Source organism: Populus trichocarpa, chromosome 12 (assembly GCF_000002775.5).
Source record: "Populus trichocarpa isolate Nisqually-1 chromosome 12, P.trichocarpa_v4.1, whole genome shotgun sequence".
Classification (NCBI taxonomy): domain Eukaryota; kingdom Viridiplantae; phylum Streptophyta; class Magnoliopsida; order Malpighiales; family Salicaceae; genus Populus; species Populus trichocarpa.
The window spans coordinates 12,030,463-12,055,895 of record NC_037296.2 but is presented as its reverse complement, the minus strand read 5'-3'; the positions used below and the strand labels follow the sequence as shown (position 1 = coordinate 12,055,895).

The 25,433-nt window shown below is 35.0% G+C and overlaps 2 protein-coding genes across 4 annotated transcripts; one reads left to right on the top strand and one right to left on the bottom strand.

Moving 5' to 3' along the window:
- Positions 1-846: 846 nt before the first annotated feature.
- On the bottom strand, positions 847-3,198 carry LOC7454547 (elongation factor 1-delta 1). Of its 2 annotated transcripts, XM_002318089.4 has the most exons (8): positions 3,043-3,198; positions 2,849-2,944; positions 2,582-2,698; positions 2,368-2,461; positions 2,096-2,222; positions 1,793-1,906; positions 1,165-1,326; positions 847-1,074 (listed from the first exon to the last, which is right to left on the bottom strand). In XM_002318089.4, coding segments are annotated over exons 2-8 (702 nt in total). In that variant the 5' UTR covers positions 2,935-2,944; positions 3,043-3,198; the 3' UTR covers positions 847-1,072. The 2 variants fall into 2 exon arrangements, with proteins under 2 accessions (XP_002318125.3, XP_006376898.2); XM_006376836.3 differs by having other exon boundaries at positions 2,849-3,123.
- A 6,752-nt stretch (positions 3,199-9,950) lies between these two features.
- LOC7454546 (uncharacterized) lies at positions 9,951-23,758 on the top strand. Of its 2 annotated transcripts, XM_002318683.4 has the most exons (28): positions 9,951-10,172; positions 10,266-10,470; positions 10,611-10,729; positions 10,856-10,972; positions 11,157-11,303; positions 11,470-11,844; positions 11,947-12,104; positions 13,717-13,838; positions 13,942-14,033; positions 14,119-14,359; positions 14,466-14,529; positions 16,177-16,325; positions 16,440-16,510; positions 16,610-16,783; positions 17,889-17,960; positions 18,847-18,948; positions 19,039-19,128; positions 20,712-20,787; positions 20,870-20,966; positions 21,061-21,130; positions 21,284-21,463; positions 21,602-21,724; positions 21,809-21,892; positions 22,004-22,188; positions 22,335-22,473; positions 22,563-22,622; positions 23,095-23,199; positions 23,278-23,758. In XM_002318683.4, the coding sequence occupies exons 1-28, from the start codon at positions 10,026-10,028 to the stop codon at positions 23,389-23,391; spliced, it is 3,678 nt and encodes a 1,225-aa protein (XP_002318719.2). In that variant the 5' UTR covers positions 9,951-10,025; the 3' UTR covers positions 23,392-23,758. The 2 variants fall into 2 exon arrangements, with proteins under 2 accessions (XP_002318719.2, XP_024437881.1); XM_024582113.2 differs by having other exon boundaries at positions 11,470-12,104.
- The last annotated feature ends 1,675 nt before the right edge of the window (positions 23,759-25,433 follow it).

Sequence of the window (25,433 nt, the reverse complement as noted above, 5' to 3'; positions counted from 1 at the left end):
TAAGAACATTGTTTCCTAAACATTGTTTCCTAAACAAAAATTGAATATGGCCCTAAAACAAATTTTAAAATAAAACATTGAAACAAAGTCTTTGAATTTAGTATAAGATTGAAGAAAAAAATATTGATAAATGTGATAAATTTATATAAAAATGTATTAAAATTCTTAAAAACAAAACATAACTTTTATGTTAATTAAATATTCATGATTTGTTTGGTTTTTATACGACGTACGTAGTAATTGAAATAAAATTATTAAAATTCTAATAAAAACCTACAATATTATTTAAAAAGTATGAAAACATCAAATAAAAAAAATTATAATGCATTTAAATTGAATCAAAATGAAAAAACAAATTAGTACTAATAAACTGTTAAGATATTTGTTTGAGATTATGATATCCTTAAATTAAAATAAAATATAAAAATAAATTAAAAATAAATTATTAAATAAATATTTAATGATAAAATTAAAAAAATAAAAAATTTAATAAAAAAACAACATTAAAAAATAAAATTAAAAAAATAATCAAATAACAAAACAAAATCTATGTTCCTGGGACGGGCCTTAGTGGCCCAGCACACTTAACCTTTAAAATAAAGTCTTAGATGGGCCCTCGCATCTAGGCATTGTTTTTAGTAATTATACTCTCATTGATGATCAAATTGTATAGTAAAATAATATTTATTTCCAAACACACTGAAAAATTAAAACAAAACAAATTTATAGTGAGGGAATGCATCGTTTATTTAATGAATTTGGAATTATAAGCAAGCAATGGAAGATCAATCCCCTGGTCCAAGAAAACACCGGGTTGGGTGGTGAACTGTATTTGCAAAATCCATCTTGACAGCAAACCAAACTGGAATAGAATTTCATTGCCAACAAGGCTATGGAGAAAATTGTTGCCATTAGAGTTTGACACCCATTTACTAGGACCACAAATAATTAACAAGACTACAATAAATTCAAGTTCTGAGCAACAGAAGGAAAAGAAAATATATTATCATTGCAAAGCAATGGTAGATAAATAACTTTTCCACTGCTAGAAACCTCTCCTGTGATCCTCGGATTCTGCAAAACAAGAAAAAATCAACAGGTGAGCGTGAATCAGCAAACTATCAGATTAACATATACTACCATTCAAGTCTCGTCTATACTTACAGATTTTGTTGAAGGCCACGATGTCACAACTCTGGACATACTCGTTGATGGGTTCGACTGTCAGACGTTCCTCAATAAGAGTGTCCACGGAGACCAAGTCATCAACAATTGTTAGCATGATTGTCATTTTCTTAATGCCATATCCCACAGGTACAAGCTTGGCTGCCATAGGAAACAGCATGAAAGCATCAGAAATACAAGTCAAGATCAAAAGTTTCTCCTTTTACGTTGAATAGAAAACTGCATAACACACATTTACAGCTTTACTGCCGATTAAACATTAATTTAAAGAAAACAAAGATACCATACCAGTACAAAACGTTCAATAAACAGATATAATGTTCCACACTAAACATACATAATAAAAAGAGAACAGCTTGTGCACATTTAACTTTCAAGAAAATGCCTAGAGAAGCACAAACTATCCAGTGCCATCAATCAAGATTATCGATTCTTCCTTGTAGTTGCAAGGGGAACAGTTTATACACATTAACTTTGAAGGAAATGCCTAGGTAGAACACAGACCAAATGATGCAATCATTTAAAATTTGAGAAATGATAACACTTCAAGAGAAACAAGTACACAAAATAGTTGTATTTGAATTTAGTAGCTCTTCAAAGAACTTACATGCTCCCCAAAAAAGACCTTCCATCTCAACACTTCTGACTGCTTCCTCGAGCTTCTTCATGTCAGTCTCATCATCCCATGGTTTCACATCCAACAAAACAGATGACTTGCCAGCTGAGAAGATGAACAACCAAAAAGAAATTGTCATAAATTCAAGTTTGTCACTGTAAGATAACAGAACGATGGTTAAACCAATCAAGTGGGGGGCCTAAATAAACATGAAATAAAAAGGCGCGACCTGGATAAAATTTTACTAAAAAAAAACTCCAAAACATATCTTTCTTCTTAAACAGAGAAACTTACACTCTTTCTTCTTTGAAGAAGCCTTAATAGTAGCTGCACGTTCTTCAGCAGCCTTCTTTTCCTCCTCGGTCTCTTCACCAAACAGATCCACATCATCATCATCATCATCATCCTCATCAGCAGCAGCCTAAGAACCACCATATAAATCCCAAGAATAAGTAACAACCCATGAAGTTTTTACAAAGCAAACTAAAATAAATTCATATCTAAAACAAAGTATAAATATCCCACATTTACAAGAACAATAAATCACAAGAAAAATAAAAACTTGCCTTTGTGTCTGCAGATGGAGGAGTGGCAATTGCCTCCTTTGTGATGGGAGCAGATCCCTCAACTACTACTCCACACCCTTCAGCTTCAACACCACTGCAACAGAACCCAATAGCAAAACAATTTCACTACCATCTCCATACATATAATAACTCAAATATCCGAATCGCATCGATATTAAATTTACACAAACAAAAGAATAAAGTAAGAACTTACGAGATCCTCAAGAGCGCATCAATATGAGTATACCACCGAGACACGTTCACGTATTCAGCTGCTGGTGCACTTGAAAATGCTGTAAAAACAGTGAGATCGTCCTTTGAGGCTTGGTATCTGAGAAACAAAAAATAAATAAAATTACGAAACCAGTTATTAAAGAGAAATCCTTTGTCCCAGCTTGGATAGCCTGCTTTCGACCGGGCCGAAACCACGAAAAGATATATAGAGAGAAAGAGAGAGGTCCCTGTTTAAAATAAAACGTACCCTGAGATGTAACTGCGGGAAAGGAGATAGTCATCGAGCTTCTTGAGGCCAGCGGCTGAGGTGAGATCGTAGAAAGCGACTGCCATTACTTAAAAGCTGAAATGAGAAATAGAAATAGATTACTAGTTAGCTTCGAATCTGGTAAGAAGAATCGCGTAGATATGAATATGAGAATCTGTTGGGTTCGTTCGTACTTTAGAAGAGAGAAGCGGCAACGGCAAGGAGGGAAAGAGGGAAAGAGGCTTAAGGTCTAGGGTTTTTTTCTGGAGAGTTAGAACGAGAATTTATATAAGGAGAGGTGATCTGGTGTTTTGTGAGCACGGGTCATTAGACCTTTATTCTGGTTATTCAACCCAAACCGGTCCGGCAGGTCCACACCGTCTTGAAGGCAGGTCCACGCTCAGTTTTTTTAAAAAAAATAGATTAAGATATAAATTTAGTTTAATTTAATAAAAAAAATGTAGATTGACTCGTAACCTAAGTTCTTCACTTGTTGCTTTTTTTAGAAAAAGTATTAAAATGATTTTTTTATTCTTTTTCAAAAAAAATTGGAAGTCAGTCTAAGTTGACTTTTCCTATCTATGACTCAAGCTTTACTAAGTTAACTCTCAGTAATGTTTGTGACTACTGATTGAGGTGCATTTAATTGGGTTCTTACTCCTACCACTCCTGTGGAATTCAAAAGTGAAAACATAGAGAGAGATTTTTCTTATAAAGTAAATGGGATATTTTCAAGATGAAGTGGAGATAGAAGGAGGTGTTCAGCTAGGGCTACACTACATGTTGGTTCATTTTTATTCCATCCTTGAAAAAAATATAAAGATATTAGAAAGTTAAAAAATTGATAATATTGGGCAAAAAAAAAACATTTAAAGTATTTAAATAGTCAGATATTGAATGATATATTTTTTAAAAAAATTATCAAGACAGCATTGGATTAGCCTGAGCCAACTATAATTTACCTAAGAAACTCGTGACCTGGAATACGAAATCGTAATAAAACCATATAATTCATGTTGAAATAGGATAGGAAGCCCAATTATAATAAACCAAATATTAAAGGTTGAAAGTGAAAAAAATTAAAAAAATAACTCGAGCAAACCTGCATCAATGGTTGACACAACATCGCAGGTCTAGCCAAATATTTCCAAACATAAGAAAAAATTAGTTCAAGCAACACTAGGATTTTTAAGAAAGTAAATAAAAAAAACAAATATTCAATAGCACACTCGATTGTATCTCCTCGTGGATCAAAAACTCATCCAGATCTCTAAAAAATCAGGATTAGATGTTGCTCTACTATGCGTTATTAATGATTTTACTGTAGGAAATACACCGGCTCTCCACAATAGATCAATAACAAAAAAAATCAAATTTAAAAGGAAAGAAATCACAGGGAAATAAATTTGTTGCCGGTGTATTAGGTGTTGCTCTGCTATGTGCTATTCATAGTGTTATTATAGAAAATACTTTATTTGAAAATGATGACGATGCAAATACATTTTGTGCTTTTAACCTAACTCAAATATTTTTATATTTGACAAAAAAATTATTATTGATTCGCAGCGGATCCATTTACTAATTATTATATTATTGCGTAATGATTATTTTTTAAAATACTATTTTTAAAAAATAAATTGAGATAATATTTTTTATTTTTTAAAATTTATTTTTTATATCATCACATCTAAATAATACAAAAACATCAAAACATATTAATTTGAATTAAAAAAAATATATTCATTGATTTTTTTATTGACCCAATAACATTAGGTCTGGGTCTGGTTGCCCAGTAACCCAACAACAATTTTTGACTAGACATGGAAAAGACAATGCCTCCCAAAAGCGTTATAGTGTCGTCCATAGTGCAAACACTTTATGTCTACAGTGTGGTCCACAATACAATGAGTCTATGTCCACAATAAATGTATAGGGTTTTTTCCACGCGTTTTAAAGTATAATATACTTTATTTTATCTTTTATAACTTATTTTCTTTCGAGATGTTCTCTAATTGGTCATTTGGATTTAAATAAATCTCATTTTGGCATATACTGGTATACCAGCCCACGCTTCACAGCGAGTTAATATCTTCTTCTTTTTTAAATGTCAAAAAAAATATTAAGAATATAGAAAATGCTTTAAGACCTTTGGGTCTGGTGGTCATGCTATACTAAGAGACTTGGGTCTGACGACCATGCAAGACCCTCACCTAGGTCTGGAAGCGTTGGCAGACCCGCTTCAGGTTGTGGCAACCATGCCACACCCCTGTGCCTTAGTTTGACACCAAACATGATTGTCAGACCTAAAGCTCTTGCGCCTAGTATTATTGACAGACTCAAGTACTTTAGGTTTGAAGTGGTATCCAAACCCAAGTACCTTGGGTTTGACAACCCTTGCGAAACTCAAACAAACAACAAACAGAGAACAATTATGGACTTTAATTGTCAAGAGAGAGAAAAGAAAAGAAAAATGCAAACAATCGATCACCAGTTGCAATCCAACCATGATATCTTTACACGCGCCACATCATGTGGAAAATGGCACGTTTGCGTATTTATCTAGACGGCGTATGACTATATTTGACCACCGGGAGGTGTCTCATGCGCCTCTTTAATGGCGAGAGCGCCGCCCACTCATTAGGGAATGTGGAACACGCGTCAATAGTTTTTCGAATAAAAGATAGAAAAGACAACATGAAAATATTAAAATATTCCCATGGTCTACTGAATTATACACCATACCCAATTCAATTTCATTGAAAATACTCTCTATGATCCTCTTAATTATATTCCATATTCAAATAAATTTTGCCGTCGCAAACCACAATAATTTATATATAAAGATATAGTGAAAACCCATGACATTTAGCTTACTTTGTAATTGTGTTCTTTTAAACCCTATGACTTCAACAATTTGCAGGTTTTGTTGCGCACCTTTCCAGCTTGCCTCTGCGCCTCCCAACTATCTTTTGCTGTTGAGCTTTACCTTCGGTGAATCTCCTCAGGTCTCGGCACATAGGTTAATTTGCATTCATGCCTTTCCTTTTCTACTTGTGGCTCCTTATGAGTTTGCCTTTCATGATTTGATGTTGTAGCACCTCCAATTAATAATTTGTATGGGTCTGCATACCATTTCCCCCTTTTCTAACATATGTTTTCTAGTTATGGACTTTGCTTTCCCTGTTCGCTTGCTAATTACAATCTCAAAGTTCAATGTTGATTTTGTTTCTGGTTCTTCCTTTTTTTTATTTGCTAATTAACCTTTGTTTTCTAAAATTGCAAGTTACTTACTTTTATTTTTCACGTGCTTATCTTTTTTTTCCTTCAACAAAAATGAAAAAAGAGAGGATCAAAACCTTTCTTTCATTATTAGAGAATCATGGGGTTTTATTGGGTTTTTTTTTTTACCTTGGAGTGATTAAGAGTTTTAGCTTTCTTTGAAATGTTAGAGAGGCAATTCTAAAAACTGTAGCAAGAGGATGAAATGACCTTATTAAGAAATAGTTGAAAGAGACATTGATTGGTACATTTGTGTTATTTTTTTGGTTTTTGGTTTCCAGGATGAGCATGACAAGGTTTTTCAGCAGTGCCTTTACTGTTTTACTACTTTGCTTTTGACTACTAATTTGATTGCTCGGTTATTATTTCTCTATGACTTGATATTTGAAATAAGAGCATGTTTTATGTGAAAGAATCACATTTCTTACCGAAGGAAAACATTATTTCCCACCTATAAAGAGGATAAAACTGTGTTTTTTTTTTATTTTTTTGTACTAAAAATTATTTCCCTTTGACTAGCTGCCTATTCTGGTATTAGAATGCAAAGTTTCATTTTGATCTGGGCTTATTTTTTATATAGTTATGTTCTAATTTGATCAACTGTGTGTGTGTGTGTGTGTGTATGCGTATGTGTGTGTGTGTATATTTTGATTAACGTGGGTGTTCGGACCAACTTGCGTGCACCTCAACCAATCCCACAAGTCCTGAAGTTAACGACCATGTAAGCCTCCAGTGGCCCTAAGATTTATGGGGACTTGAATTGATGATCTCTAAGGTTTGCACCTAGTGTTTGACCAGTTGAGCTACGCCCCTCAAGGTTTTCATTTTGATTTTTGGACTAATGCACATGTATTTCTCAATCGTTTTTCTCAGCCATGTTTTCTTGCTCATTGTTTATTGATGTATTGTGCTTAATCAGAAGCAAGCACTTAAGTGTTCAGTGTTGCAGGGTATGCCTCTTGATGAAGATTCAGATAATTATTCCGGTAATAAAGGTGGAAAAACTCCCTTCTTGTTGTCTCACTCTACCGGAAAAAGCCAGGGTTCAGTTGAGTTGCGGAAGTGACCAACTACTCAAGAATTTTGTGTTTGCCTCAAGTTTGATGCCCTTGTTTGTCTAGCTTTCCTACTTGGCCCGCAGCGCCACGCGTGCAATTTTAGAAGAGTGTACGTGCCACCTTTCCCTTGTATAATTTTAGGGTTATGTGAGCAGAAGCTTATAGAAATCAATTTGTATTTTTAAGGTTTTGAAAAAAAAAGAATAATCGATTTACAACTAAAAAAAATGTTAGGGATTTTTTACTCCTCGTTCCAAATTAATAGAATCTTTACTCATTTTTATTTTTACTTTATAAATTAACTTGAAATCCTAAACATTGCATAAAAAATAAATCTAAACAATTAAAAAAGAGAAATATATCCTCGACGAATGCCATCAAGTTAGATAATCGTGTTGTTGCCTCACATAAGAATTCGTTTAAAAGTTTGGTTGTGATTGCTTTTCAAAATGTTTTTTATTTGAAAATACATCAAAATGATATTTTTTTATTTTTTAAAAATTATTTTTGATATCAGCGCATCAAAATGATATAAAAAAATTAAAAAAATATTAATTTAAAACAAAAAAAACTTTTTAAATTTTTTTTAAAATATTTTTAAAATAAAAAACAATCAGGGTTAAAACCTCTTGTTAAATAGTCTTTTCCCATAATCAATAGACACCGAAACAACCAGCAGACAAGGAAAAGCTGTCCACCATCACGGTTGTAAACGGGTTGGCCACACTTCTTTTATCCAACCCTCTTGCTGTTCGTCCGATCGAAATCTGACGGTAAAGATTCCACCCCACCAAAAGTCTAATCTAAATCCTACCTTTCAAAGTATCAACGCCACCATGAGCCGTCAAAAACCAAGTCGCCGTCTCTGCCTTAACACGCGCACGTTAGCGCACTCATGCAGGAAGTGGAAACTAACACCAAAAAGCTTAACCATAACGTTCATGTTAGTTACATGCAAAAAAGGCCACCCATCATAAATTTCATTCACACCGGTCAACAACTATTTAAACAACAAAATCGTAGTATAATTAAGAGTTGACCGTTACCGTGAATATATACAGCCCGTTTCGTTTTGAATTGCGTTTTGAAACTTTTTATTTTATTTTAATTTTAAATTAATTTTTTCAATATTTCTTAATCATTTTGATATACTACTATCAAAAATATTTTTTTTTAAATATTTTTTAATATATTTTAAAATAAAAACACTTTAAAAAATTAACCTTTACTAGTTACTACATTCCTAAATAAAACGGCTCATCACCGCTTTTGTTTTTTTTAGAATTGTATAGCGTAATTAAAATTTTAAATATCTTTACAAAAACTAAAAATAATCCCTTCTTATTCTAGTGTAATAATTATGATATACATGCTTATTAAAAAAATATTTATAATTAAATCTAGCTCAACTTATAAATTGAATTGGATTCTATATGATATAAATTGACCGATTAAACTCACGCAATCTCATCTAAACTAGAATTCAACTTTATTTTAAAAACAATATATTTTCAATTATTTTTAATTAAAATGAGTTGTTTAACCCACTCAAGTCAACCAACTCTATTCATAATTTTAGTTTTAAATCCAGTCATGGATCGAGCATTAACTTTGTTGTGATGTGTGTACAATTCGGAGGAATTAAAGAATTTGTTATTAGATCACCCACTATCAGAAGCAACAATCTGTGGAATACATCATGGTTTAAATAAATTCTGATATAATTTTTTACTAGCTCGGAACAGGAGAAAACAACCACGAGAGTTCAATTTTCAATAAAGTTTTAGTAGAAAGAAAAATGAACCTAGAGTCGGAGAATAAAAGAACATAACATTCCAAAATCAGGCATGTTCCCTGCCTTGCCTTTAAACCACTACTTCCACTCGAAGGACCAAACCATACCACCGTGTTAAGTTGCTGCTAACCTACACCGAAAACAGACACCTAAGTTGCTATTTTACGCTGAGTAACCACACACACCGCTTTGGTGCGCCCACCAAACACTAAAGAACAAAGAGGAGAGAAGTTACTTCTTTGATTAAACTACAATCTAGTCCCTATAGATTAAAAAATGATCACTTTGGCTCCTCTAGTTTAAAAGTCCCCATTGTTAATTCATGAGGCCGTGTTTGACACTGTGGTTGGAAAGTGCTTTTTAAAATTTTGAATTTTATTTTATTTTTTTGATTTAAATTAATATGTTTTTGATGTTTTCAGATTATTTTGATGTGCTGGTATAAAAAAATAAAAAAATATTATTTTAATGTATTTTAAAATAAAAAACACTTTAAAAAACAACTGCTACTACACTCCCAAACACCTTCTCCGATAAAATGAAAGAAAGGCTTGAATTAGAAGATAAAACTCAACAAGTATTGGATTTCCTTAAATCTAACCCCTAAAGTTTGGAAATTTCCAATGTAACCCCTAAAGTTAAATAACAAACACACCACAAAGAAGTATTCATAGTTTCATTTTCTATTTTTTCTCCCATCCTTCCCTTTTCAACTTCTATTACAAGCAGTAATATCACACGAAAATTAGCTTTCATTAATGATTTTATAGTAAGTCCTTAAATATTTTTCAAGATACAAGCAGAAAAACATAAATTAAAGGACCAAAAGGAAATAAGTATAAATTACTAGGGATTGAAATAACGTCTAGACTCAAGACTTTATTATTAATAATTGTTTTTCCTTTTATTGTAGTAGCAAATAAAATAAAATAAAGAAAAAACTGAAATATATATATACGAGCACAATAATTCAGCCCTCAAAGTCTCTCTCAATTAGCTCAAACAAAGTGAGAGAAAAAGAAAATCTAGAACCAAGAAAAAAAGAATGGTTTCAACGAGAAGGAGTGGATCTCTTTCTGCTAACAATAACAGCAAGAGATCTTCCTCCTCAGATGACAATAATAACAATAACAGCAAGAGATCTTCTTCCTCAGAGGATAATAATAAGCCACCATCACCTAAACGTCAAAAGGTAAATATATGTATAAAATTAAATCAAATCACTACGTGATTTTCTGGTGTCGTTCTTGAAAAAAAGATATTCATTTCTTTTTGTGGGTTTCAGGGAGAGAATGGTGGAATTACGGAGAAACCGATGCCGACGACAGATAATTCTAAGGAATCGAGTCCACCGGAGGAGGAGGATCCCGACGACGGTGGACCTGGAGATGCTCCGACTACTGGTGGTGGTGGTAGAGGCGCTTTGATTTCGGGGAAAGGTCAGGAAACGGCGACGCCGGCGGTGGCTGTTGTGACGCCGATCGCTGAAGGTCGGGCACTTTATTTTTTTTTGAATTTTCTTTTTTAAAACCTTGAACTAAATTTCGTATTTTTTTTTGAATTTTTGAGAATTGAATTTCAAGTGTTGTTTGGTTAAATCTCTATTTTGTTTTTTGGATTTGATTAAAAGGTTCTACTCCGGTTGTACTGGAGAAACCGCGGAGTTCGTTATCGACTTGGAGTTTATATCAAAAGCAGAATTCAAGTTTCGAAACGCCTTGGTGTAAGCTGCTGACACAGTCTGCTCAGGTAGTTCGATTTGCGATTATTGTTAAATAAAGAGTTTTTTTGTTTTAGTTGAAAAATTGAGAATTGATGTCCAAAGAGGAGAGATTTTGAGGTTTGACTAGAATGTTGATTGTGTTTGGATTGCAGAATCAGAATATAGTAATTTGCACGTCCAGTTATTCGATTGGTACGACTAAACAATGCGATTTTATATTGAAGGATCACACAATGGGCGCGATTCAATGCAAGATTAGACACACACAGGTATTGGTTGTATGTTGAGTTTTTTTGTAGGATGTTTTGGCAAACACAGTGTCCGTGTTTGTTATCTGGAGGGCTGTGAATCGGGTATTATAGTGGAGTTTTGTTTGATTAATAGTTCTTGTGGAGGTGAACTCCTGAATATGTATATGCAGTTTGAGTACTCATTGTTTGTGGACATGATCAGCGCGAAGGAAGTGCTGTTGCTGAGCTAGAAAGCTCGGGGACCAAGGGATCAGTGCAAGTAAATGGGACAGCTGTCAAAAAGGGTGCTATCTGTGTGCTTAATTCAGGAGATGAGGTGGTCTTTGGTGCGGCCGGGAACCATGCCTATGTATCCTCTACATTGTTTAAGTTAATGGTTCAATCTTTCTTGTTTGTGGATTCTCCCAGCCACTTACGTTCTTTCCCCTTTCATTGTTTTGTTTGCAACTGTGTAGAAAATAGATTTGATCGTTTCATTGTCACATGATAGTTTCCTTCATTTCTGTCGAAAATAGATTTTTCAGCAACTCCTGACTGAGGTTGCGGTTAAGAGTGCTGAAGTTCATAGTAGCCTGGGGAAACTCTTGCAACTCGAAAGGAGGTCAGGGGATCCATCGGCTGTTGCTGGGGCCTCAATATTGGCGTCTCTTTCAAGCCTCAGGCCTGATTTATCACGCTGGAAGTCTCCAGGACAGACTGCCAGTAAAATACACCATGGGACTGAGGTGCCTGCTCAGTCAGTTGTTCATGGTGGTGCGGAGGTTGAGCTTGATGGCATGGAAGGCAATTCAACTCCAAATTTAGGGAGTGATAAAGCTGCAGAGGTTGGAGCAATCAACCAGAATCTTCCTCACGATTGCAGCCAGGACTCTGGCACAGAGGCAGGCAATGTAAAAATCTCTGGGATGAATGATTTGATAAGGCCTTTCTTCAGGATGTTAGCTCGATCATCTAGTTGTAAACAAAAATTGAGCAAAAGTATCTGTAAACAGGTATTGGAAGAAAGGAACGAGTGGCCGAAGGATTCGCAGCTGGCATCGACCTCGGGTATGTCATTGCGGTGTGCGGTATTCAAAGACGACCTTCACGCTGGAATTCTCAATGGAAAAAACATAGAAGTTTCATTCGATAATTTCCCATACTATTTAAGGTATGATTTTCTTCTTGCCATCTTTAGTTCTCAATTTCATGTTATCTAGGTGAATTCGTGTTCTCAAATGGCTTTTTTTTTTTTTAATTTTAAGTTTCTTAGATTTTTGGTATGACGTCATATCTCATACTTTCTACTGGCATAGCACAACATATGAATATTGTTATTGTTGCTAGTTGTCAGAGAAAATGTTCGCGTGCCTGGCTGTTTTTGTGCATTTAAACTGTCTATTCTCCGAATGCGAAATTGTGGTTCTGATTTGAATGTTGAAAAATGAAAAAAGTAGCAGTTTTAGCTCCACTGGGTGCTCAATTTGTTTCAGGCATGACTTTTAATGCTCCTATACCAACAGCCTTCCCTGATATTGGCAGTATTGCACTAGTCTACTGGTGGAATATTCCTTGTTAATGTCCCTCTGTTTGTTAATCTTATGTCACGCCACCAGTTACAATGATTGTTGATTAGGGAAACCCATGGTAGAACTGAAAGGGTGAAAGATAATTTCCTTGGTATAAGGTGGCTTAGAAACCCAAGGTCTCATGGATAATTTGCCTTGCAAAACGATGGATCGAGTTTATAGGAATTCAGTATATGATACAACTAGGATTTAAGATCTGAAATGTCTCATTATGAAAGGAAGGGATGGTAGAAAAGGGAAGGAGAAGAACAAAGTAAATATGGGTAGACCCATGGACATTTTATGATTAGGATGTCTGGAGCTGAGAGAAGCTGAGTACATGTTAACCTGGGATGTTATGCTTTTTGAATGGGGACCCTACCTATGAGCTTGATAAACCTGTTGAAACAAAGTAATCAATGAAGACAGATGAGAAATTGACGAACAGATCGCACACCTGTACACAGCTTGAATATGCATCCATGTAAAACCTGGAAGCTGGATTTGGAAAAGCCAAGCTTTTGGATTTGCATCTTGTTCAGAAACTGGTACTGAGGATACCTCACACAAAAATATCCCGGGATAGGATGTGCCAAACAAATAGGATGGTCTGATCAGATATGTTATCCATCAGGATGTGGTGACAATGCATGACAGTTTTGGAGGTGAATTACACTTGTTGTGTCACAAGTTGGTCATCCATTGAGGCATGGAACATTTGTTCGGCTTGCAATGTCTGATCTGCTCTTCGGGGAAATATTAACATAGCAACTTACTGGATGCATTACACAGATCTCCCTGCCTGTGGACACGGGACATGTGAAATGGATGGTTTGAACTGCACAAAGCAAAAGTCCACATTTTCTGGTTGCTGAGAGCCGAATGGCTGTGGCATATGATCCTTGTGATGTGGTGACTGATGTGGCCACACCTATCCTTCATTTCAGTGTTATGCAAAATTTGTTGTATAAAAATTAAACTGCAATGCATGTGTGTGTGATTTTGATTCAGTGGTGATTTTACCTTATAGACATGTAATTTTCATTAAATGGTTCTTTTTACCTCAGAGATTTGGTACCTCCAATAAATTCTGTAATCTTAATCAAGTGGGAAGACACACGGTTCATTTGAACACAATTTTATTAACCAGGGATTGCAAATGGCATGATTATTTATTTGCATGTCAATCTCAGATTTGTCATCTTTCTTCTGCAGTGAGAATACAAAAAATGTGCTGATTGCAGCTTCATTTATACACCTGATGCACAAAAAATATGCAAAATATACCTCAGAACTAACTACAGTCAATCCGCGTATTCTGCTTTCTGGCCCCGCAGGTTTGTGGGCTTTTTACTCCCATTGTTATGTTTTGGAGTTTGTGAAGGTTAACTTTTATGAGAAAGCTTGACCTCCCCCCCCCCTTTTGAATGCTGTTTGTAGGTTCTGAGATATACCAGGAGATGTTGGCAAAGGCACTTGCCAATTACTTTGGCGCTAAATTGCTTGTATTTGATAGTCATTCATTTTTGGGTGTAAGCTAAAACTGACGTGCTTGGCTATTATAGCTTTCCATCTGTAGTTTATGAAGACCAATAATCATCGATTGTTAATTTGCAGGGTTTGTCTTCCAAGGAAGCCGAGCTTTTGAAGGATGGAACTAATGCAGAAAAATCCTGCACTTGTTCTAAACAAGTTCCTGTGACAACAGACCCATCAAAGAGTGTGAATATATCAGCTGGTGAAACAGACACACCTAACTCTTCAAATGCACCTGCTAGCCAGGAATTGTTTGAGATGGAAGACACCCTGCCTTCTTCTTCCGGTCCAGGAGCACCGAGGAATCGCTTGTTTAAAATAGGTATTTAAGCTATTGCTTTTGTTGTTCCACTTTTCTTTCACATTCTTGATCTTTTGATTTTTCTTGAGCTCTGGCATAGCAATATACTCCAAACATTAACATGCAGGTGACAGAGTGAAATTTACAAGCTCATCTTCTAGTGTCTTATATCAAACAGCATCAGCATCAAGGTACAATCAGTGTGGACCAGTTTCTTCACCTTTTTCTTCCCCCTTTTTACTATGGCCATTTTTTTTTTGGTATCTTGAATGTGAACTTTCCTGATGTTGAAACAGGTTCAGTACTTCTCTTGATCAGTGTATAATTCTTCCTGAACCAAATATTTCTCTAATACCAAATTTGCAATAAATGGTCTGCGCTAAACTGCTCATCTTCTTCTCATTCAAGTGCCATTGAAATGAACCTATTTGGTCAGATGATAGAAAATGTAGATAAAAAAGGAGGGGTTGCGGATGAACATTTTGTTAAATGTGGTGTCATAGATATCTTCGTGTTGGAGAAGAAAAATGTGGTGTCATGTACTTGATGTGGTTAGGGATGGAGAGAAATTCTAGAGTTATGCAGAAACTTTTTGTATTTAAGCAGCTAATATGGCATTGAGTAGTTTTATTGGTGTTTTGGCTTTTGGGACTTTCTGATTTCTTAGCTGAAATTCTTCAGGGTTGGAAAACTCTTTGTTTTAACGTTCTCCATTTGTTGTAGGCATTATTCCTTTTCTTTTCTTTTCCTTCTTTTTTTTATGTCTTCTGTCTTGCATTAGGCATTTTTCTTTTTTTTTGTGGCTTGTATTCTTTCATGATAAAAATTTTAGTCTTCCTAGAAAAAAAGATTATTTACTTTTGCTTAATTATTTACTTTTGCTTAACTGAATAAACAACAAATCCCACATACTTGGATAATTGAAGTAGCACCTGTGGTGGGCTTAATTAGGAGCTGTATTTGATATAATTTGGATGTGCTAAGGAATTGTTGAGCAGGGTTCGCTTCTGCTGTTTGAAGTAAATAATTCACTTCGCATGTTATTCTTACTTTATGGATGGATGCCCAAAAAATAGCGCCTTGTCAAAATTGATGAGAAAATTGATCTTGAATTGATTTTACTTTTGATCGAGATTAGGGATAATGTTTGATTTGATTGCAGCATTAATGCAAATCAAACTAGGAGTTGAAGTGTTAGGAAATAAAAGAGTGCAGATTTGAAAGAACAACAGAAGCACTTATTTGAGAGAGCTTTAATGCTATTTCTGGAGCTGTAGCCTGTTAAGGTCTGGATTGTTGTAAATATTCACGATCAAGAATGACTATATCAACCTGTTATAAATGCTAATGTAAATACAAACATGGTTAAGTTGATACAATTTTGGTAAAATTGAAGCTTAATGTATCCAGTGTTTCAGATCTGCATTCCCTTTGGCAATACAGAAGAACCAGCATGTACCAAAAAAAAGACAAAAAAAAGAATGAAAGAAAAAATAAAGAAAAAGAAAACTCGAAGAGAAGAAAAGAAAAGAAAAGGAAAAGGAAAAGGGAAAGGGAGAAGCAACACTATGGTTTATGAGGGAGGAAGGGAAATAAAAAAATAAAAGGCATAACCTGATTCTAACATGTTGGCAGCTTAATTCTCTCTCCCTCTCTGTGTGTTGTCTCCTTGATTGATTTCACTTAATTTTTACTCAGACAAGCAACCCATCATATTCTTCTATAGTTATTCTCTTTCCAATTTGTAGTTTTTTGCTGCCTTCTTTATGTTCTTAATTTTGCTGTTTTTGATGCAGCTTGATGTTTAACCTTTGATCCCCTCTTAACTCTTAATGCAGGGGCCCACCTTATGGGATTCGTGGGAAGGTTGTTTTGCCTTTTGAGGACAATCCTTTGTCAAAAATCGGTGTGAGATTTGATAAACCAATACCTGATGGTGTTGATCTTGGAGATGTTTGTGAGAAAGGTCATGGATATTTCTGTAATGGTATGTTGAACTGGATCATAAACATTATCATGCACATATACTTGATAAATGGTTCTATCTTTTCTTTCTTTTTTTAATCTCAAGTTATTTAAGTGTCTTTTACTTTCTCTCTAGTTACTGATCTTCGTTTGGAGAACACAGCTGTAGAAGATTTGGACAAATTACTCATTAACACATTGTTTGAGGTAGAATAGTTTAGCTCTTGAGCAATTGTAACTCATTTTGTTCTGGCATGTTTTATTCCATTTTGTTGACTTGCAAAATCTTATCGAATCTTTCTTCAGGCTGTACACAGCGAGAGCAGAAATTCTCCTTTCATTTTGTATATGAAAGATGCAGAGAAATCTATTGTAGGCAATTCGGATTCATATTCTACATTCAAAAGCAGACTCGAAAAGCTTCCTGATAATGTGGTAGTAATTGGTTCTCACACACAAAATGACAATCGGAAAGAGAAGGTAATTTTGATGCAGTCATTTATTAGTTTGTTTTAGTTTTTGCACGCATGAAATTTCTTCTATTCAAAGATTAACAATCTAAATTTATTTTTGACAATCAGAAAGAGAAGGTAATTTTAATATAGTTATTTGTTTGTTTGTTTTTATTTTTGCATGCATGAAATTTCTTCTATTCAAAGATTAATGGTGCTGATCTAAATTTATTTTTGAAATTCTGGCATGTTGTTTCGTTGAAGTTCAATGATGGAATTGAGGCTTCTGAGGCTTTTGTTTCCTCAGTTTTTAAATAAAGTCAATGAATTCAATATCTCCGTAGAATTTAGAAAGTTTATTCCAGAGTATTTTTTGAAGTGCGTGTCTTCTGTTTTTGTATTATGGACAAGTCACACAAACATTTTTCTGCTGTCATAGCTTTTGTGGTAGATAAGAGGAAAAGTGTATGAACATGTTGTACTTATTCATTTTAGAAGTCATGGATTCAAAAGGCAATGATAGTGCTTTGATGGGTGCCATCTTTAAACAGAAATTGAGTCCTGATATAATTTTTTGGGTGATGAAAGTGCCTGTCATCATTAACTATGATGAGCCAACACTGGTTAATGAAGATTCACAGACTTGACGAGCATTGAGGGCATTGTGCATCACTGAATTATGTTTGGAAATCATCTTAGTCGAGTTAATTCAACTCAACTAAGCCTTAGACCCGCTTAGGCACATGAATCCCTTTGCAAAACAGTTTGTCCAGTTTTAGGTGCTAACGAGGCAATGTGTAAATTCTATGAGCTTAGCTCCAAATCATCACAAGTGGAGGAAGTGGCATGCTGCATTGAAAAATATAGATTATAGACCTATCTAGGAGCTATAGGCATCACACTTGACTCAGTTAAGATCCTTCACTTTTCTTTTAAAAACAAACAATTAGTAGTTCATTTTATGTTTATTCAATTTTGTGGTGCAAGTCTTGGACTTGAGGGGGGGCCTTTAAAAATTTGAGCCTGCATGTTGCGTGGCAAAGAATTTTCTCTCAACCTTGCATTGTATCGATTATGCTCTTGCTATACAAATCTTGTCATTTACTTACGCCATGATGTTTTTCCCCTTGCAGTCACATCCTGGTGGTCTTCTTTTCACAAAATTTGGCAGCAATCAAACTGCTCTTCTTGACTTGGCTTTTCCGGTGACTCTATCCCTCCCTCCCATTATTTTTTTTTGTATTTTTGTTTAGGGTTGCAACAGATATTTCTTTTTCTGTCCTGAAATTTTCATTCTTTCATTGTATACACGGGTGTGTGTGGTTCTTTTATTTACGTGTGGTTCTTTTACTTATGTGTGAAAAGGGAAGTTTTCCATCTCTATGCACTTCTTGAATGTAATATTGCTACTTTTCTATGCTTCTGAGTGGTATGTATCAAAACAAAGGAAATGTGTGCTTGCAGGTTTCTTCTTTTCTGTGGATGATTGGCGTTATCATAATTTCATTTATTTTTATTGTTTGGCTTTGTTCTAGTGTGTTCAAAATAGCAGTCTTAAGCATCATCAACATATTCTATTTATCTTGCAATAAATAAATAAATAAATCCACGTCTTTTGTTATTGAGAGATGTTTTAAGATAGTCTCATTGAATCAGTGCATCATGTGATTATTTTTTGTTACCTTTTACATTATTCTCAGCCAATAAATTAAGTGAAAATAGTTGACATGTTTGCTAAAAAGCTAGATGCCTTGCATATGGAGCAGACTTTTTTACACTTGCATCAGCCTTCCTGAGACATTTTATGCTGGGGATATTGTGTCAGTTTGGAGGCCTTTTCATTTTAGTACTGTTTTTTAGATCTCTTGTTGAAAGGGAGAACCATTTGAATAATATTTTCTGGGAAGTAATGCATCGTCCGTACAGCACTTTCTTTATTAAGCTGTCTCTTTTCCTCCCTTGTCTCTCTCTCTCTCTCTCTCTCACACACACACAGGCAAGCTTGTACTTGGCCAATTGATAACTTTGTATTACATTATGACTGCTTTTGATTTTCTGATGATTGATTTTGGTGCCTTCTGATCTTTTCAGGATAGTTTTGGAAGACTTGGTGACAGGGGGAAGGAAGTGCCAAAGGCAACAAAGCTTCTGACTAAGCTCTTTCCAAATAAAGTAGCTATTCATATGCCACAGGTGTGTGTGATGGATTACTGATTTTTTTCCTCTTTGATTTGAACAAAAAATCATGTGCAGTGTATCATTGAAGGTTGTTAATTGATGCAGGATGAAGCGCTACTAGCATCTTGGAAGCATCAGTTGGATCAAGATGCTGAAACTCTTAAAATGAAGGGGAACCTAAACAACCTTCGCACTGTGAGATATTGATCCCATAATATAGTTTGCAGCTCCTTTTGTTTTGTTTATTGATTAACATTTTTAGCTTCAGTTTCTGTGGCTGATTTTTTACTCGACTGAGCTTCATTTGACAAGATAATTTAGGTTTTTTTGTATAAATAGTTCAGTCACTGATTCCATGCATGTGATAATGTTATCCATCCATGTTCTTATATAATTTGCTGTTGCAAAAGGTGCTTGATTTTTCTGGTTGGTCGAACCTTGTGGTGCATCGGTCCCTAAAATAACCATTATCCTTGAGTAAATATGTCAAGCCTAGCCATTTGGGGAAAACTTTAGAGCAATAGTCTTGATGCGCTTTTCATGTTGCTTTTGGGCAAACAGTTGAACAGAGTGTCTTCAACTGTTCATTGCCTTTTCAAGTTCAAATGTCACAACACATCTTAGCTTGTGGCTGTGAAGTATGTTTGAAAGGGTGGAAAGCCGGAGGAAAGAATTACGTTCTTTGTGAGAAGAAGATAACGTGAAGGTGAAGGGATGTTGGCCTGTAGCCCACTAAAATCAAATTCTTGGAAGTGGAGACGCTGTGTGAGGGGACAAGAATAGTTTTACTCATTGTCCCTCACAAAAAATTTTCTTTAAAACAAAAGGATGGATTTGGATTTTTTGTTTTTCTTCACTTCCTTTCCTTAAAATTTCATCCCTCAAAACTGAAATTGTTTCCTCTCCACAACTCCCTGCTCTTCAGTTCCTGTCTTGAAAAGATGGTGACGGATTACCTGTTTGGTGAGAGATGCCTATGTGGAGTGAAGGCAAATTATTGATGCCATGGTAGTAGCAAATAAGGTTGTAGATACTCATACAAGTGAGTGGGCTGTGTGGTGAGGTTGACATGGAGAATACTTTGTTTTCATGTTGAAGCTTTCTTGTGTGTTTAAGAGAATGGCCTTCGATGATAGTTGGAGGAAATGGATATTATATGTATTGCATACTACTCAAGTGTTGTCAGGTTTTGTCTCAGCTTCTGGTGGTCTCAGACAAAGGGATCTGTTTAGTCCCTGTAGATGGATGATACCCTACTGGTGGCTACATGTACTTGGCAGAACGTTTTTCAAGGAAAATTAGTTGACAACTTTATGCTTTACTTGTTTCCCTGATTTCTGTTATGTTCCATCTCATGTATACTATTTAATATTTCTCTGAGAGAGTTCTTATGCATCAATTGCTTTACTTGAAGTCTTCTAGATATTGTGTTGAAAAACGTTGTGATAATGTGTGTGAGGCTGCTTTCTCATATATTCAGAAAGGTGGACATTGAATGGCCTTCTTTTATTGTGATAAATGTTAACTCGTGTATGCCCTCAGCTTCCTTCTTATTTTTGTTTTGTTTTGTTTCTGTTTTCTTATTTCTGTTTTATTGCACTCAATCTGGTTGGAGATTAAACAGTATTTGATGAAATCAAACAGTACCTTTTCTTTCATAACCATCTAATTTCTGTGCATATAAAGCACTATGATGTATATTGTAAATGGTGGTGCAAGTTAAAAATTAAGGCATTTGGAGATGGGTCCTTTCTTACTGCATGCCATTTCATCTGTAGGTTTTGGGCCGGTGTGGGATGGAATGTGAAGGACTTGAGACATTATGCATCAAGGATCAAACACTCACAAATGAAAGTATGTTCTGTATTTAACACATTGCAATGTTAACTATTTTCAGTGATCTTTTCAAAAACTCATGTTTTGGTGTGCAATGCAGGTGCAGAGAAGGTAGTTGGTTGGGCACTGAGTCATCATCTAATGCAGAATTCAGCTAATGCTGATGCTGATGTGAAGCTTGTTTTGTCCAGCGAGAGGTAGTTGATAACTTTCTTGTATCATTTTCTTGACTCCTAGTATTGGTTACTGTGTTGATTACACGTTTGTAATGCTGCTTTGCAATACTTGCAGCATCCAATATGGGATTGGAATCTTGCAGGCCATCCAGAATGAATCTAAAAGCTTGAAGAAGTCACTCAAGGTGATTAATAGATTCTCACTTGAAGATACTACTAAAAGCTTATTCACATGCACAATTTTTTTGAAGCATGGAGCTTTAAAGAGCTACCTAATTTCCTATTTGAGAAGGTTTCATGTGCTGATCACCTTAGTGATTTTTTTTGGACACAATCAGGATGTCATGACAGAAAATGAATTTGAGAAAAGGCTTTTAGCTGATGTTATTCCACCTAATGACATTGGAGTTACATTTGATGATATTGGAGCTCTTGAGAATGTCAAGGACACGTTGAAAGAGTTGGTGATGCTTCCTTTACAAAGGCCGGAACTTTTCTGCAAGGGGCAATTAACCAAGGTCTCTGCATATCTCTATATTCAGTGAAACAAGTTATTTCATTTAAAGGAACTTAGACATTTGTTTTTAAGTAATAGGATTAGGCTGTGATGTGTATATGAAGAAAGGTATATACTCACGGTGATCGTATGAGTGCAGCCTTGCAAGGGCATACTTTTATTTGGACCTCCTGGAACTGGAAAGACTATGCTAGCTAAGGCAGTGGCAACTGAAGCTGGTGCTAATTTCATCAACATTTCAATGTCCAGCATCACGTCTAAGGTTAAGATTATAGCATGCCTCCTTCAATTTATATGTGGATTTTATTTTCTGATCTAAAACTTATTCTAATTTTGCATGCTACAGTGGTTTGGTGAGGGTGAAAAGTATGTCAAAGCTGTATTCTCGCTAGCCAGTAAAATTTCCCCGAGTGTTGTCTTCGTTGATGAGGCATGCTTCTTTTTACTCTTTCAGCATTTTGCACACCCACACCCACACCCACACCCACTCACATTGAATATAAACTCAATTATTTTTCTGTGGTTTGGCTGTGTTGCACAGGTTGACAGCATGTTGGGCAGGAGGGAAAATCCGGGAGAGCATGAGGCCATGCGGAAGATGAAAAATGAATTTATGGTGAATTGGGATGGTCTACGAACAAAAGATACAGAACGAGTTCTTGTACTTGCAGCTACTAATAGGCCTTTTGACCTTGATGAGGCTGTCATTAGAAGGCTGCCACGAAGGTAATATTTTATTTCACAACAGGTTTAGTACTCTGATTTTTTGGGCTCTTATATCTTATGCATGCGAGTCCTTTAGGAATATGTAAATTTTGTTTCTACAAACCTATGTTCTTTTAATGCCAGTTCATTTTCATTTACTTCTACAGATTGATGGTAAATCTGCCTGATGCTCCAAATAGAGCAAAGATACTCAAAGTCATTTTGGCAAAAGAAGATTTGTCTCCTGATATTGATTTTGAGGCAATTGCCAGCATGACCGATGGATATTCTGGAAGTGACCTTAAGGTTTTAGCTCTCGATCTTCTCTTGATAACTTTTTTTTTTTTTTTATCACACTTGGTGATTGTCTTACATCTATACATGCTATATGGCAGAACCTATGCGTAGCTGCTGCTCACAGACCAATTAAAGAGATATTGGAAAAGGAAAAGAAGGTTTGTCTATGTTCTTTTTCTTCACCGTTAAAGAGCTGTTAGGTTAAATTTGATGCATTTACACTTACAATCAGCATGTAATTATCTTACAATGTCCTTTCTCCTGTTCCATGCACCTTCTTTCAAGCATCTGTGGTGTACTGTGTTATTTATGAAAAAAAGAAAGAAAATGGTGTCCAGTGTATTGTACTACTATATTTGCTCATAAAATGCCCACACAAATACACTGCACTCCAATCAAGTTTTAACGAGACAAGTACAGTATGGATATCAGATCATATGATCCGTTGTCAGTTTAGCTTCATGAAAATCCTTTTGGCAGCTCCAAGTATTGGGTTTTGCTGCTACTGGCTGGATGCCACTGAAATTAATTGAAGAGTTTGTGCTTATCTAGCTAAGCCTTATTTTATTTTATTTTACGGGCAGAATTAGATTATCCTAGGATTACTTCTAATTTCACAATTTATTACAGGAACAGGCTGCGGCTGTAGCAGAAGGTAAGCCTGCCCCAGCTTTAAGTGGGAGTGCTGATATCCGGCCCCTAAACATGGTCGACTTTAAAGATGCTCATGAACAGGTAAAAATGATGACCAGATTTTATGGACTTGTATCATCTGCGTGATCTTGTTATGATATTTTCCCTGTATTTAAATAGGTATGTGCAAGTGTTTCATCTGAGTCAGTAAACATGACTGAGCTCTTGCAATGGAATGAACTATATGGAGAAGGTGGTTCTAGAAGAAAGAAGGCTCTTAGCTATTTTATGTAAATTTTCCCTTGTGCAACAGCTTCCTATTTTCTTACAAATCTCCCGTTCCTAAGTAATTTTGCCGGTCTCAATTAGGGCTTGTCGAGCAGCAGCCATTTTGTCTGTAAGGTGAAATATAGGCTTTTTCTAAATCATGTTTATTTTCTTATCTCAACTGTGGGGATGGTTGGTATAAAGGGCGTGAAGCTTTTGTTTTGTTCTCAGTCCCCCTTGTATTGCATTAACATTTATTGTTGATTTTAAGCTTATTAACATCTGAAATAGAGAAGAGAGTAGAGAAACTGAAGACCTGTCAATATAGTGTATCCTTAACTTTATGGTGTCTTGATTGAACAGTCAAGGTAAGAGGAGTATTTGCCTTTTCTTCTTTTTTGGGTCAATCATTATTAATTAATTTTTTTTTTGGAGGTTTGCTTGATGATTTAGCACTCTATGATTTGATTTGCCCATTGTCTGTTGAGATAGGGGAAGGTTTCTCCTGTATTTAAGGTCAGAATTCTTATTTAACTAGTTAATTAGAGTCTTTATTGAATCAATATTTAGAGTATTTAAGTGTATTGAATATCATCAATAAATAAAAATTCAAGAGGTTAAATATTCGAGTGTTGAGTTTTTTCAGCAATTATTGTTTACAATTAAACCCCTCTTAAGTGCATGGATGCAAGGTGTATGTTTTTTTTTTTTTTTTTAATAAAAAAATCCTGCTTCAAGCAGAATATCAAACAAACTTTGATACTCTACCAGTTAATGTTTAAGAAAGAAAGAAAAAAAAAAAACACACAGAATCACCAATATTCAGGTGATACACTCTCACCCACAAAATTTGTTACACGTAATTATCTACTTGTATGAGCTATAACTACTATGAAGAGCTTCACCATTCAGTAAATGATCTTTATTCTGATCAAGATAAGTGGTTATACCAAAACCCTTAAAACCCATTTTTGCAACACATTGACACCCAGGAAAAAACCAAAACCCTAAATTGGCATCAATTGAATTGGCAAAGTAATTAAGAACAAAGAGCCACGAGAAATGGAAAAAAAATCCGAGCCCATGCCCTTGGGATTTTAGACTCGGGATACCAAGATCGAGCTCAATGAGTGTTCTTGTTGGGTCTATTAAGATTTCAAATTTTGTATGAAGTAGTTATAAAATTCAGCCCGACTTAAGAAGTTTACTCGCTGATTCAATGTCCGACTTGAGTTTTACTTTAATCGGTTTTTTTTTTTCTTTCAATGCAACAAATTTTTTATTTTTAAAAATTTATAGCTTGAGTTGATTAACTGATATGTGAAACAAACCATCTAACATGCGACCTTGGCCATGGACAGGTTCAATCTCAACCCCGGGTTAATTCTTATAGCTATAACTATGCTTTGTTGCAAAGTCTAGGCAACAATCAATTTAAAATGCAGAGCTACAATAAAATCAAAATCAAAATGAATCCTGAAATCATCGATGGCTGAATCCTTAAGCGATCTTGATATCTTATCCACACAATTTATGAGTCAAGACCTCTTCTCATACAATAATCGTATCTAAAAGGTAAGATATAGTTTTTGGTTTTCAAATAAGAAAAGTAAATGATATACTAAATTTCTCCAAATTATCAATTAATTTTTATAAGATTGCTCAACTAAACAATATTAATTTCTCAATTACATTCTAAACCTATATTATTAACATATTTCAATTTTCATTAAAGATGCAATTTTTTTTTCTTTTTGCAGTAAAAAGACCTTTTAAAAACAAATCTTGATGACAATTGATAATTCTAGAGTGCATATTAGGGGTGAGCAAAAAAACTGAAAAACCGATAAAACCGGAAAAAATAACTGAAAAAACGGAACCGTGAAAAAAAACCGATTAAAATTTTGAAAAAACTGGCCGGTTTGGTTTCAGTTTTATAAGCCTAAAACCGAAAAAACCAAACCGAACCAAACCTAAACAAAAAAAACCAAAAACAAAACGAGCCAAACCAGCAAAAAAACCGAGCCAAACCAGCTTGTACTGGTTTTTGTCCTAAAAAACAAACCAAA

Excerpts from the sequence above, each read along its gene's own strand:
- LOC7454546 (XM_024582113.2), top strand. The coding sequence starts at position 10,026 with ATGGTTTCAACGAGAAGGAGTGGATCTCTTTCTGCTAACAATAACAGC. Across the intron at positions 10,471-10,610 it reads TGTGACGCCGATCGCTGAAG|GTTCTACTCCGGTTGTACTG; the intron begins GTCGGGCACTTT and ends TTTGATTAAAAG. Across the intron at positions 16,326-16,439 it reads TCATGGATATTTCTGTAATG|TTACTGATCTTCGTTTGGAG; the intron begins GTATGTTGAACT and ends CTTTCTCTCTAG.
- LOC7454547 (XM_002318089.4), bottom strand. The coding sequence starts at position 2,934 with ATGGCAGTCGCTTTCTACGATCTCACCTCAGCCGCTGGCCTCAAGAAG. Across the intron at positions 1,907-2,095 it reads TTCTTCAAAGAAGAAAGAGT|CTGGCAAGTCATCTGTTTTG; the intron begins GTAAGTTTCTCT and ends TCATCTTCTCAG. Across the intron at positions 1,327-1,792 it reads AGGTCTTTTTTGGGGAGCAT|CCAAGCTTGTACCTGTGGGA; the intron begins GTAAGTTCTTTG and ends TTCCTATGGCAG.